At 42.3% G+C, this 14,080-nt stretch overlaps 1 protein-coding gene across 4 annotated transcripts in view; it reads right to left on the minus strand.

Moving 5' to 3' along the window:
* The window catches only part of TSPAN4 (tetraspanin 4), a 1,526,404-nt gene that overhangs the window by 136,342 nt on the left and 1,375,982 nt on the right, over positions 1 to 14,080 (minus strand). For all 4 annotated transcript variants that reach the window (XM_077459853.1, XM_077459838.1, XM_077459848.1 and 1 more), the window contains one exon: positions 6,771 to 6,962. In XM_077459853.1, coding sequence (XP_077315979.1) covers positions 6,771 to 6,962 — 192 coding nt within the window. The remainder of the gene's footprint in view (positions 1 to 6,770; positions 6,963 to 14,080) is intronic.

Here is a 14,080-nt window from a genome sequence, read left to right on the forward strand (position 1 = left end):
CACACACTTGGCATCCCAGTCAGGCCGCGTACACACGCGGGGACTGTTCGCCCAACTTTGTCCGCTGAACAGTGTTTCGGCGGACAGTCCGCTCGTGTGTGGGCTTTCAGCGGACAGTTTCAGCGAACAGTCCGCTGAACAAGGTTTTTCGGAAATTCCGTAAAACTGTCCGCTGAAACTTTGTTTCAGCGAACAGTCCCCTCGTTTGTAGGCTTGTTCGTCAAACTAAGTTCCGCGCATGCTCAGAAAGGATTTACACGCCGAAAGTTATAATGCAGTGTATAGGACGTTGTATTTTCCGTCCTGTCGTACGTGCCGTTCACGTCATCGCGCACGGTTTCAGCAAACTGTTCGTTCGTCGTGTGTGGGCAAGTCCATCCATGCTAATTTTGAGCGGACTGTTTGCTGAAACTGTTTGACGGACAAAGTTGGGCGAACAGTCCCCGCGTGTGTACGCGGCCTCACAGTTTTCTGCAAGATATTTGTTGCACCAAGGCTGATTTGGCCATATGAAAGGGATCTAAGAGTAGAATAATACATTTTGGGGCAGTGCAACATCAGCAACTTTTTGGTAGAGATTTGAAGCTGCTGCAAAACTATCTACTTATTTTTTCTGGCAACTTGTAGCTGGACACCAATCATTGTTGTGACAGACCTAACCACGGCAGGGGCTTTTGGAGAGGACTAGGTGCAAGCCTCTTACCCACTGACTATGGGTCTTGGCATTTAAGGGAACACTACTCTTTGGGAGGTGTATGCTTGGGGGATCCGTAGAATGGTCTTGTTTCTGATTCAAGTTCATGTCTCCCCAAAACACACAGACTCTGGGAACTGGAGGTTCAATATCCATATTTGGGGCCTCAAACCAGCAATGACTGTAGATGTTAATGTATTCCAGTCAAACCACTGTGGTCCCCTGCCATAATTTGTTTATTGTAAGTAGGTCTCCTGCTATAGTATGCTGCCTACTAGTCTGACGTGGGGAGAAAACACTGTTTGTCATGCGTTTATTGCGCTAGTTAACCCACCTATTGTATTGTCTGCCTGCTAGGAAATCACTGTGGGATGTTTATGCTTATGATAATGTGTTTTGCACTTTGTATCCAGGGTGAGGGGTTTGGTGCTGAATAGTCTGGGTGGGTACTGAGTCACCCAGGTGGCTAGATGTTTAATTAACTTAATGTTTATACCATATGTTGGCTCTTCCTTAGTTATGTTAATTATATTCTTGCTTACAGTTTATATTGTTAGGTTAATATGATCAAGAGGGGATGTCCTCCTGTAGGGTATAAAGTATGTGTCCGAGTTTCAATAAAGAGTCATTCCTTCCGAGTTTACCTCATATCTTCTCTGTGTACGATGTTTAGCGTAAAAAGGATAAGCTCTCGATCTGCTCGGAACGGTTTGGAGGGTAGGAAGTGCTGGTTGGCGGAAGTAATGGACTACAATGTTCATCAAGGTAGCTATAAGTCACTGGCATGGCCACTAGCAGTTGCAATGGAGAAGATGAGCAGATACTAAAGCTCATAGTGATTCTATATCTAACTCCAAACACTGAAATGTCACTTACTTAGTTTTTAAAGGCTAAGTTCACCTTCATTTTTCATAATAAATGGTATCTTTTTGTAATATAATTTCTGGCCCAGCGATCCCACTTTTCTTATTTCTCACTTACATTATCCAAAAAAGGTTTGGAATTTCACGTTTCTGTCTGAGTTCTAAAACATTCTTTCTGGTTGCATCACTTCCAGTAGATCAGCTTCCATCATTCATTGTGTTTTTGCATCACAAAAAAGGGGTGTGATAGGGCGTGTATTACCAGTCTAGACCACACCTCCCTCATTACTGTACCACCACCTACTTCTACCCTTAAGGTGACAACACACATTACAATCTGATTGTAAATCTCCTTTAGATCTTCCCTCATCTATGTAGTGCAAAGGTCTGCCTTATTTGATACAAATTGAATAGATTGTTCAGGTGTGTCTGCCTGTTCTATAGTTCTAGTAAAGCTAAAGAAAATAATACAGAGATTGCACAGTCAAATTGCATAGTGTATGGCCATATTTATACAAGTACATAGGAGGGAGTAGATGGTTACACTCAGCTGTCAGACCCCGTTCACATCTTCACTTTTTTTGTGGGGGCCTTTTGGAGCCTTTCCAGTCATCACGCATAGGGCAGCCCATTCACTATGCTCAACAATCGCCCCAAAGAAGCGCCAGAACTTTTTTAGAGCGGAATGTGGTGTGATTTTTACAACATTTTTTGGTGCATTTTCAGGGTGTTTCTGAAACACACAGCAAAGCAGGCATTTTCCATGCATTTGGAAACACACAGATGTGAATGAAGCCCCATTGTTCTTGTGTAAACTAGCCAATTTCACTTTCAGACCCCATTCACATAGAGCATTTTAGCGTGATATGAGTTGCACATTTTTTTACTGTGTGTTTTGCTGCATTTGTCACCCTTTTTTAATGTGGCAAAATGTGTGTTTGTTGTTTCATTAACAATGAATGCCACTGAAAGCACAACTAGTTAATTTTAGGTGTATAAAGGAGGCCATACACTGTACAATCTGATTGTGCAATCTCTGTACAATCTCATTTAGATTGACCAAAACTATGAAATAGGAGGAGACACCATCTATCCAATCACTCTGTATCCAGTGAGACAGGCCCTTGCACTAAATCAGGGGCGTTCAACCTGTGACCACAGAGAATCTAGCATGCGGATATAGCAAACATAGCAGCTTTGGCAGCCTACATTGGCAAGCCAGGCAAATTCACATGTGGAGGGATGCCAGGGATGCTGTGCAAATATAGTCGATGGGCGAAGGATGTGTGTGCTAATGAGGTCAGCTGGTTATTGGTAAACAACTCCCTGTGTCTTACTGGTTTCTCCATCCCAAATCTATATGCCAGGAAGTCTCTGTAGCTTTCTAAGAAATACAGCAAGGGCTAAGGTAAGGCCTTGTTCTAAAAATCAAAGAAAGCTTTTATTCTTCTGAAACTGAGGTACATTAATGGTATATTGGTACAAAGAGGAGCTGGAATTTGGAAAAAAAAAGGTGAACTTATCCTTTAAAGTGATTGTAAACGATTACCTTGTAAAACAACCGATTCAGTTTAAAATAGAAATGAAAGGCAAAACATTTGTGTATAGATATAATAAAAAAAACATTATAAATACCTTTTTTCCCTTTTTTGTAAGTGATCACATACCCTCTGTTCTCAGCTGCATAAGAGATAGGGGAGGAGAAGCAACAGCACACTGAGCTTCCCAGTGAATGGCTGTGCAGTGGAGGCGTGTCAGGACGGGTCTGATCATTGGGTCTGATCATTGGACGCTGTGCTCTCCTGCCTAGTGTGGTCAGTTTTTAATAGGAAAGCAAAAGGACTGGCAGGAACACCAGGGATTTCCCCACAAAGGAAACAATACAAAGAGAACAGGATGCCTTTTTATGCAAGTACATAGTACAGAAGCCACATATAAGGAATATGAAATGTTGGGGTAACAAACACTTTAAGCTACAGATTGCCAAAATTATTGACAAAGAACTTTCAGAAGCTGCAATTAATTTGCATATATGTACATGTTAAAAATTTTAGTTACAAGAACAATTGAGTACAGTCTGTGATACTTTTTTAATTTGCACAAACATTCAAACTTTCACTATAAGCTTTCAGGGTATTGTATCTTCTTCAAGGTCCAAGCAGCACTAATACACAAAGTTTTAGCAGACAATCTCTAAGGGAGAAAAAAAACCTCACAAACATACACAGCTAACTTTGTGTATCAGTACTGTTTAGAACACCCCACCCCAAAAGCTTGTCCTGACAATTTAGATGTTAGTGCAAATTGAATCGTAGTTACAAAATTACTCATATGACATTGCCCTTAATAACACTTGCATGACCCATTCAATCCACAAATAGAGCAAGAAATTATTTCCTGATTCTATTAATATTACATAGTTACATAGTAAGTAAGTTTTAATAAAGGCAATATCTATTCAGTTCAACCTGTGAGTTTGTGTGTCAGTGTCTATAATCATTTCCCATACCCCTGTATGTTGTGTTCTTTCAGATGCATGTTCAAGAGTCTCTTAAAAACATCCATACTCCCTGCTGACACCACCTATTGTGGAAGAGAACTCCACATCCTCATTGCCCTGACAGTGAAAATCTCCCTGCACAGTTTAAGGTTAAACTGCTTCTCCTCCAATTTGATTGTGTGGCCCCATGTCCTCTTACACTCCCTGAGACTAAATAGTTTTTTTCCTATGCTGGGATCACCATTGAGGTATTTGTAAATCACTATCATGTCCCCTCTCAAGCATCTCTTCTCCAGCAAGAATACATTTAGTGCTTTCAGTCATTCCTCATAATTGAGGTCTTCCAGTCCCCTTATTAACCACTTGGGTACCGCGCTATTGCCGAATGACGGCATTAGCGCGGACCTAGATTTCCGGGACTACGTCTATTGACGTCGTCCCGGTAACGAGCGGCCTGCGCGCCCCCTGAGGGGCGCGCGCGGCGCGCTCTGTGATCGGCGAGTCCGTGAGACTCGCCTGATCACCGATCCGTGTAAGGGGTCGATCCCGACCCCTTATCACGTGATCAGCTGTCAGCCAATGACAGCTGATCATGTGATAGAACGGAGCCGGTAATCGGCTATTATTCCTCCTCGCGCTGACAGCGCGAGGAGAAAAAAAAAAAGCCGATCACCGGCGGCCGTGATCGGGACATCAGTCCCGATCACGGCCAGCAATGCAAGGCACCACATGCCACCTGCCAGTGCCCACCTGCCTCCCGCAGTGCCATCCTGAAGTATAACTAAAAGTAAAAGTAAGTGCCCCCCGTCTGTGCCCATAGTGCCCACAGTGCCACCCACAGTGCCACCCACAGTGCCACCCCACAGTGCCACCCACAGTGCCACCCACAGTGCCACCCAATCTGCCTCAAAGGTGCTGCACCCCAGTGCCGCCCATCAGTGCCCAGCAGTGCTGCCCATCAGTGCCCAGCAGTGCCGCCCATCAGTGCCCAGCAGTGCCACCTATCAGAGCCACCTATCAGTGCCACCTATCAGTGCCCATCAGTGCCACCTATCAGTGCCCATCAGTCCCATCTATCTGTGGTACCTATCAGTGCCCATCCGTGCCACCCATCCGTGCCATCTTATCTGTGCCCATCTTTGCCCATCAGTGCCGCCTTATCTGTGCCCATCGGTGCCGCCTTATCTGTGCCTATTAGTGCCGCCTTAACTATGCCTATCAGTGCCCACCAGTGCAGCCTATCGGTGCCCACCAATGCAGCCTATCAGTGCCCACCAATGCAGCCCATCAGTGCCCACCAATGCAGCCTATCAGTGCCGCCTTATCAGCGCACTTCAATGAAGGAGGAAAATGACCCGTTTGCAAAATTTTATAACAAACTATTAAAACATGATTTTTTTTTTTTTTTTTTTTGCATCTTTTTTTGTTTGTTTAGCAAAAAATAAAACTCCGAGCTGTAACTAAATACCACCAAAAGAAAGCTCTATTTGTGGGAAAAAAATGATAAAAATTTCATTTGGGTACAGTGTTGTATGCCCGCGCAATTGTCATTCAAAGTGCATCAGTGCTGAAAGCTGAAAATTGGTCTGGGACTGAGGGGGGTTTAAGTGCCCAGTAAGCAAGTGGTTAATTTTGTTTCCATTCTTTGGACTCTCTCCAGCTCCAGTACATCCCTTCTGAGGACGGGTGACCAGAACTGGAGGGAATACTCCAGAGGTGGCCTAACCGGTTTTATAAAGTGGCAGGATTATAGTTTTATCTCTGGAGTAAATCCATTTTTTTTTAGCATGCTAAAATTCTGCCGACCTTGCTAGCTGCCACTTGCCATTGCACAGTCTGTCATCTACTAGGACCCCTAGATCTTTCTCCATCCTTGATCCCCCCAGAGGTTCTCCCCCTAGTGAGTAGTATGTGTTTATGTTTTTAGCCCCCAAGTGCATTACCCTAGATTTCTCCACATTAAACCTCAGTTGCTATGTAGTTGCCCACACCATTAATTTGTTCAGTTATTGCTCTGCATTTTTTTGTGTCATCCACAAAAACATATTGCTGATATTTGGTTAATATCAAAATGAAATATCTTCATATTCATCCAATGTATTGCTTAGCCATGCATACATACATTCCTAGATTTCTTTATAACCAGATCATCTAAAATGCTAGGGGAAGCATTTATCAGTTCTGAAGTACAGCAAGCCAATGCTAAACAGGAGCAAAGAGACATATGTTTCTCCCTCAGCTGCTGTAACACAGCACTGGTACAGAATAAAACCCGACCCAGAGCCTCATGCATCTGTTTAGAGTAAAATTCTGTCTCCTCTTTGGTAATAAATCTGTAGCAGACCTGGACACCACTGATGCAGTTGGCTGCCCAGGATTACAGGTGCACAGGCTGCAAATACACAGGAAATTTACATTGTTAATAAGAAAGGAAGACTGATTTGCGTCTAGGTATTTACTACCTCACATTACTTTTAAGTTTTCCATGGATATAGCTTGCTGAATTGCTAATAATTAAATATTTACTGATAAGTTTAGATTTGATGTATACATTTAAATGACGTTCCCAGTATAGTTCCAAATGCGACCTAACTGATGGCTATAGTGAACTGCTCAATTTTTTCTATTTTTTCTCCATGTATGTAGACTTCAGCTCCTATAAGACTGAACATTGCCCAGAAGATACTAAACTCCCACAATGATTTGTACTTACACTCAGAAGAAGGTATTTGTTCTCCTTAATAGCACCAATGCATCCCAGAAAGCCCACGATCATCACGATGGTTCCCGTAGCTATCAACAGGTTGGCAGCGGATAGCGAAGGAAAAGAAGAGGAGAGCGTGGCAAAGTTCCCCTGTGTGACGGCCAGCCAGATACCCACTCCAAGGATCCCACATCCTCCCAGCTGCCAAGGCAAAAAACAAAGGAGCAAAGTCATGAACAATTTAGTGTCCTTAAAAAACTCTGTTTTGGCACAATATCCACACATTTTATTTATAAGACAGCTAAAAAGAACATTTTTTTATTGTATATATATAAAAAAAAAGACAAATAATTCTTAACCAAGACTCTTGTTGCAAAACATTTTTACTCTCTTTAGTCCCAAGGTATGTGTAAATGTATTTGCTGTAGTAGAGAGAACAACACACAGAAGAAACCCTTAGTGACTGCAGCTAGCCTGGATCGATGTAGAGCTGTCTACTTCAAAGGAGAGTATTTGATAAAATGCAGTCCAGGTGAATACTGATGAAGGTCTATCTATCTATCTAGATCAGTGTTTCTCAACTCCAATCCTCAACAGGTCATGTTTTCAGGCTTACCATTATTTTGCACAGGTGATTTGATCAGGTTGACTGCCTTAGTAATTAACACAGCTGTTTCATCTGAGGGAAATCCTGAAAACATGACCTGTTGGGGCGCCTTGTGTACTGGAGTTGAGGAATACTGATCAAGATTCTGGGGTGTGTTTTGGTTGCAGTATTTCCTTTTACGCCTTTATTTACTTCTATAGCTCCAAAAAACGCAATTCTGTTGGCTGCATTGTACATTATGGAGCCAATTCAGTGAAAAAAAAAAAAAACATTTTCATGCAGTTATGAATGAAACTGGCACATGCTACTGGCAGAATCACTCCTTTCTCAAGCAGAAAGTTCCTGACTCCATAAATGTGTTCCTCCATGCAGCATTGATCCAAGGTGGGTGCTATACCTGAACATCATAGAATTGTCCAATATGATTTATGTCAATCATTCCTGTTGTGTCACACTTCCATTTCAGCAACCACCAGCCTGATCTCAAGTGTCAGATGTTGTGTACATTTTTTTATGTAAAAGGAGAATAAAGTTTAAAATGATGTTTAATCGTTTAACATCGCATGCAAATTATGCAAATTTAGTGAGACTTAACATTGGCTGATAAGTTTCCCCACAACATGTCTGCCTGGATTCCATATGAATTTGATTTAACAGTATAGCGGTGTGCCATTTTGTTGAGAACGCATTTGGTAAAACACAATGGATGCAATCACTTCATATGCCTCTATGCACAAATGAAATAACATTTGTTTTGTGTGTCTTTGCCCATTTCAAATGACATAATCATACAAACATGACTCTGGGCAGGAAAGGCAGCTAATTGCAGCCTGTAAAATAGTTGTTAATTCTTTTTGTTTTCACAAGAGACAAAAAAACTTTACAGTTTGCATCTAATGCCAGGATTTCTCTCCCAGCAGGATTTTCTTGAAAGGGATTAGTTTTAAATCCGAGATATGATGGTAAGAAATGAAAGATAAAGAATAAAAGCAGAGAAAAACACCCTACCGCTATTTTGTACCAACACTTCAGAAGAAAATAGCTAGACACAGTGTAAACACAGGTACACGGAACAACCCTCTTGTACTAAGTATTTACAGTAAAGCTGTCATGACACCGTGCATGCTAAACAGGTATTATAAATGAAATACAACAAATCTCTATAAACCTGCAGTTGTCTTTCAGATAACCCTGGGAGCTGGAAAACCTGCGCTGCTCTCTATTATGCAAATACCAACTTCCAGAATTTGGTACTTTACCCATAACGCCCCTCCATCTCTGAGGCTACCCATCCTATTGCTTGACAAATAGTAGGTGGAGGGGGGAAGGGTGAGAAGCCTGTCATTTAACATACCACTATAATGTATGAAATCAAGAAAGATTTACATTTGGAAGCCACTGTGGGTAGATTTGCACCAATTTTTGTCTCCAGATGGATAGATATACTATGCTGAAAGTAGAATCAGTGAAATTGTTAGCTTAAATGTGCTTTGTATGGAACCATATATGTACATGTACCCTTTATGCTCAATAAAAACTCTGTTCGATAACAAAAAAAGAAAGAAAGATTTACATTAAAGTGAACTTAACACCTACATGCATTTACAAAGAAAAATACTACAGCCAAAAAGGAAAAACATAAAATATAATGTCAGATCATGTCAATTTGCTCCTATTTTTTATGTCTTTAAATGAAAGTGTATATAACTGCTAACAACAAATGTATCTTAATTGTTCCCTTGGCCTGTTAAATATACCATTCAAAGCGTTTAATGCGGACCTCCAGTCATTTTTTTGCTGTTGTGGGGGGCTTTTGTGAAATATCAGTAGGGGGGAATTTGTGCCGCGCAGGGCGATTTGGGTGCCTAGGGTGCACACCCCCTGCGCACACCTATGTGTTGCTTACAGCCTGCATTTCCTACTACAATCCCAAAACACAAGCAGTATATGCATAGACCAATATTATTTTTCTTTAGATATTTGTTAATGAATGTTACGTTTTAGGTCAATTCCCAAATATGCATTGACACTTAACATGAGCTATATCTGTAAAGTTCTCTTAGTATCCATTTTTACAACTGTATACACAATAAAGAGGCCCGTGCATGGCGTAAAAGCATGAACGTGTTTTGAACTTCGGTAATGTAACTATTAAATGGTTCAAGACTGGTTTGGACACAGAAGTACAAGCAGAAAACCCCTTTAGGTAGTTTGTGCACTTAACAGAGGCGAAAAATACACTAAGCTTATCAGGAAGTCGAAAATGTCAGATAGTTTTACAGGAACAGATCTAAAGGCCGATATAATGTTTGCACCATGTCAATATGTGCTTTAATGTCACAATGTCAGTGAGGTCAAATACCAAACGACCTGAGCCATATACATCAAATAAAAACAAGCACATATGTTGTTGTGACAACCTAAACACAATTTGCTGCAATGCATCAAAAACAGATTCTTGACAGAGAAACATCTAATAAATGCTTCTGTACATTTCCTCCTCTGTGTATGTAGGAAGCATTTTAGGTTCAGCCAATGAAGATTAATGAAGAGTAGATTTTATTTGGTAAATTAAATAAAAACATACTCAATTTAATAACAGCACAGGTTATGTGCTGAAAAACAGCAAGAATAGAAATAACCAATCCTAATGTAAGCACATGCAGGGAATGCACAGCATGGATTGCTGTCCTTGGTGCTGAACCTGAGTTACACACATGCTTTCACATTCACAAAAGCATCATTTAAATTACCTTTAGACTAGAAAGAAACATTTAGTCACATGCATTGCTTAAAGATTTTCTATTCTGTCCAGATCATAAAAAACAAGATTTAAGCCTTCGTACGCGATCAGATTTTTCGACGGGAATTGTGTGTTGACAGACTGTTGGTGGAAAATCCTACCGTGTGTACGCTCCATTGGACAATTGTCGGACTTTCCACTGACAAATGTTGGCTGGCAGGCTTTAAAATTTTCTGCGGACAACAGTCTGTTGTCTGATTTTCCGATCGTGTGTACACAAGTCCGTCAGACAAAAGTCCAAAGTACAAACATGCATGCTCGGAATCAGTGCTCACCAAACACAACATTAGCAGAAGTTGCCCGAAGGGTGGTGCTAAAGAGCTGAAAAAACACATAGTACGTCACTACATTCATGTTTTTTGGCCGATAATTGTGTGCCGTTCGTATGCAAGACAAGTTCCTGGCCAACGACCTTCGGACAAAAGTCTGACGTTGTGTACGAGGCTTTAGGCTGAGTTCACACTGGCATTAAGAGCAGGCATTTGAGAGGCATTAAAAAGGCCCCTCCAACGCCTATCCACATGATACAATAGACAGCACATATTGCTATTCACACTAAACGTTAGCATCGAGCCGCTTCAAAATTGAAGCCTCATGTCAAGTCAGGAAGCATTTGAAGGATTTCAACGCCTCCCATTCAAGTCTATGGTAACACCTCACAAATGCTCTGGGCAGGTAGTTGTGCAGCATTTGCGGGGTGTTAAAGAGGAAGTAAACCCTGATGAGTTTACTTCCTCTTTCATTCCCTGCAAAGGTAAAGCATAATGGACTACTATGCATCGCATAGTAGTACATTATGTGTCACTTACCTGACACAGGAGCCAGCGAAGTCACCGCTGTCCCCTGTAGTCCGGCGCATCAATGTTCTCGGTGGGTTTCGCTGCTCTGCTGCTGTCATTCAGTGAAGCCGCGATGACGGCACTCCCGCGCATGCGCACAAGAGCCGTCACTCGCGGCATATCGACGTTGACCTCGGCACACTCAGTGTGCCTGCGCACCACTGTCTACGGCGCATGCACCGTAGACAGCGGTGCCTGTCTTTCGGCAAATATCTCCTAAACCGTGTAGGTTTAGGAGATATTTCTTTGACCTACAGGTAAGCCTTAATCTAGACTTACCTGTAGGTCGAAGTTGGTTGTAAGGGTTTACAACCACTTTAAGATTTGTTCATTTACTGTAATGGAATAGGCATTTGGGGAGCAGTTTTAAAGCTTGTCAAATGCTTCAAAACTGCCCATAGGGCATTTGGGGAGCATTTTTAACTCCCCATTAATGCTGGTAAAATGCCTGTCTAATACCCATACAAAGCTCATTGACGTTTGTCTGATGCCCATACTAACACCATGCAAATGCTAAAGCAGTGTTTTTTGAGCGTTAGAAATTTAGGCAAGTGTGAACAAGCCCTTAACCACTTCCCGACCAGCGCACGACGATATACGTCGACAGAATGGCACGGGCAGGCATATTGGCGTACAGGTACGTCCAATATTCGATGCCGCCCTGCCATCGGGAGCACGCCGGCGGCGGCGCGCTCCGGCGCTGGTCGGGACCCCCGTGAGTCCGGTCGCGGCACCCGCGGACTCGATCGCCGCGGGCATCCCCGCGATCGTCTCACGGAGCGGCCGAATGGAGGAAATGCTGTGTAAACAACATTTTTCCATTCTGCCTAGCAACTAGTGACGCTGATCTCTGCTCCATGTGATTGGAGCAGAGATCAGTGTACACTAAATGAAAGCCCAACCCCCCCACAGTTAGTAACACACCCCTAGGAACACTTAACCCCTACACTGCCACCCACTGGTTAACCCTTTCACTGCCAGTGTCATTTACACAGGAATCACTGCATTTATATAGCAGTGATTACTGTATAAATGACAATGGTCCCAAAAATGTGTCAAAAATGTCCGATGGGTCCCCGACAATGTCGCAGTCACAATAAAAATCGCTGATCGCCGCCATTACTAGTAAAAAAAAAAAATAATAAAAAATTATTAATAAAAATGCTATAAAACTATCCCTATTTTGTAAACGCTATAACTTTTGCGCAAACCAATCAATAATCGCTTATTGCGATTTTTTTTACCAAAAATATGTAGAAGAATACGTATCGGCCTAAATTGAGGGAAAAAAATGTTTTTTTATATATTTTTGGGGGATATTTATTATAACAAAAAGTAAAAAATAATGCGTTTTTTTCAAAATTGTCGCTCTATTTTTGTTTATAGCGCAAAAAATAAAAACCGCAGGGGTGATCAAATACCACCAAAAGAAAGCTCTATTTGTGGGAAAAAAAGGACGTCAATTTTGTTTGGGAGCCACGTCGCACGACCACGCAATTGTCAGTTAAAGCGACGCAGTGCCGAATCGCAAAAAGTGGTCTGGTCTTTGACCAGCAAATTGGTCCGGTCTGAAAGTGGTTAAAGAACTATTTATACGTTGTAGGTTACAATGTGTGTGATGGTTCTCATTTATTTAGGTCATGGTATAGCACCATTAATTGAAATACATTTGTTCTACTAAGTGTTAGAAAGATATCCCAGCATTTAAATCCACACAAGAAGCACAAACACCTTAGTCCAATCAGGAATGATTGTCCTAGAGCAGAATGGGAGTTGTAAAAGTTGGTTTTCATATTGCTGTGTAGTGAGGAATGCAAAGACATATACATTGGGGAGACAAAAACAACCACTCAACAAGCAATGGCTTAACATTGTAGAGAAAATTCTATCAACAAGTCTTCTACAACTTAAGAAATAGGGAAATTATTTTGAGTACAGTGAGATGCACATTGTGAATAGAGAGGACAATTAGTTTGCAAGGGGCGTAAAAGAGGCCATCTACATTAAACTGGAGCAACCATCCCTTTACCGAGAAGAGGGATTTTTACTCCATGAGGTTGATTTTCTAAAACTGGAGAGTGCAGCTCTGCATAGAAACCAATCAGCTTCCAGGCTTTCTGAACAAGCTGAAGTTAGAAGCCGATTGGCTACCATGCAGAGCTGTACCAGATTTTGCACTCTCCACTCTTAGTAAATCAACTCCCATCTGCCTTCCACATATAATGCACTTTAACCACTTCAGGACCGCCGTATTGCCAATGTACGTCAGCACAATGGCACAGGCAGGCACAATCACGTAGATGTACGTGATTGCCTTCCAGCGGGTGGGGGGTCCGATCGGACCCCCTCCCGTTGGATACGACGGTCCGGTTCCCTCCAGGAGCGCTCCGTGATGAGGGGATGGCCGTTCGTTTTCGGCCACCCCCTCTGGATCGCTCCTGGCCAATGAGAAGCTTCCTCCCACTGTGTATTGTTTACACAGGAAGGAGGAAGTGATGTCATTCTCCTCGGGGCGGTCTTTTTGACCGGACTACGAGGAGAAGACTAAAAGTAAGTGCACCAAAACACTACACTGACATGTAGGTACACACAGGCACACAACCCCCCCCCCCCCGATCACCCCCCAATCCCCCCCCAGTCACAGTGTCACTGATTGCATTGATCATTTCTTTACTGATCAATGCATTCAGTGTCAGTTGTGACAGTAAAAACTGTCAGGACAGTTAGTGTTAGGTCCAGGGTAGCCCCCTATCACCCCCCAATAAAGATTTAACCCCCTGATTGCCCCTAGAGTTAACCCTTTCACCCCCTTTTGCCAGTGTCACCAAGCGATCATTTTTCTGATCGCTGCATGTGTCGCTAGGTAGCTAGTTATTTTTTTAGGTTCACCGCCAGGTTTTTATATCGCTAGGTACCCTGATATACTACCCAATAATGTTTTTAACCCCCTGATTGCCGCTAGTTAACCCTTTCACGCCCTTTTGCCAGTGTCACTAAGCGATCATTTTTCTGATTGCTGCATGTGTCGCTAGGTAGCTAGTTATTTTTTTAGGTTCACCGCCAGGTTTTT

This window comes from Lithobates pipiens, unplaced genomic scaffold (genome assembly GCF_037356315.1).
Source record: "Lithobates pipiens isolate NorthernLeopardFrog02 unplaced genomic scaffold, aLitPip1_a1.2 Scaffold_10, whole genome shotgun sequence".
In the NCBI taxonomy this organism is placed as follows: domain Eukaryota; kingdom Metazoa; phylum Chordata; class Amphibia; order Anura; family Ranidae; genus Lithobates; species Lithobates pipiens.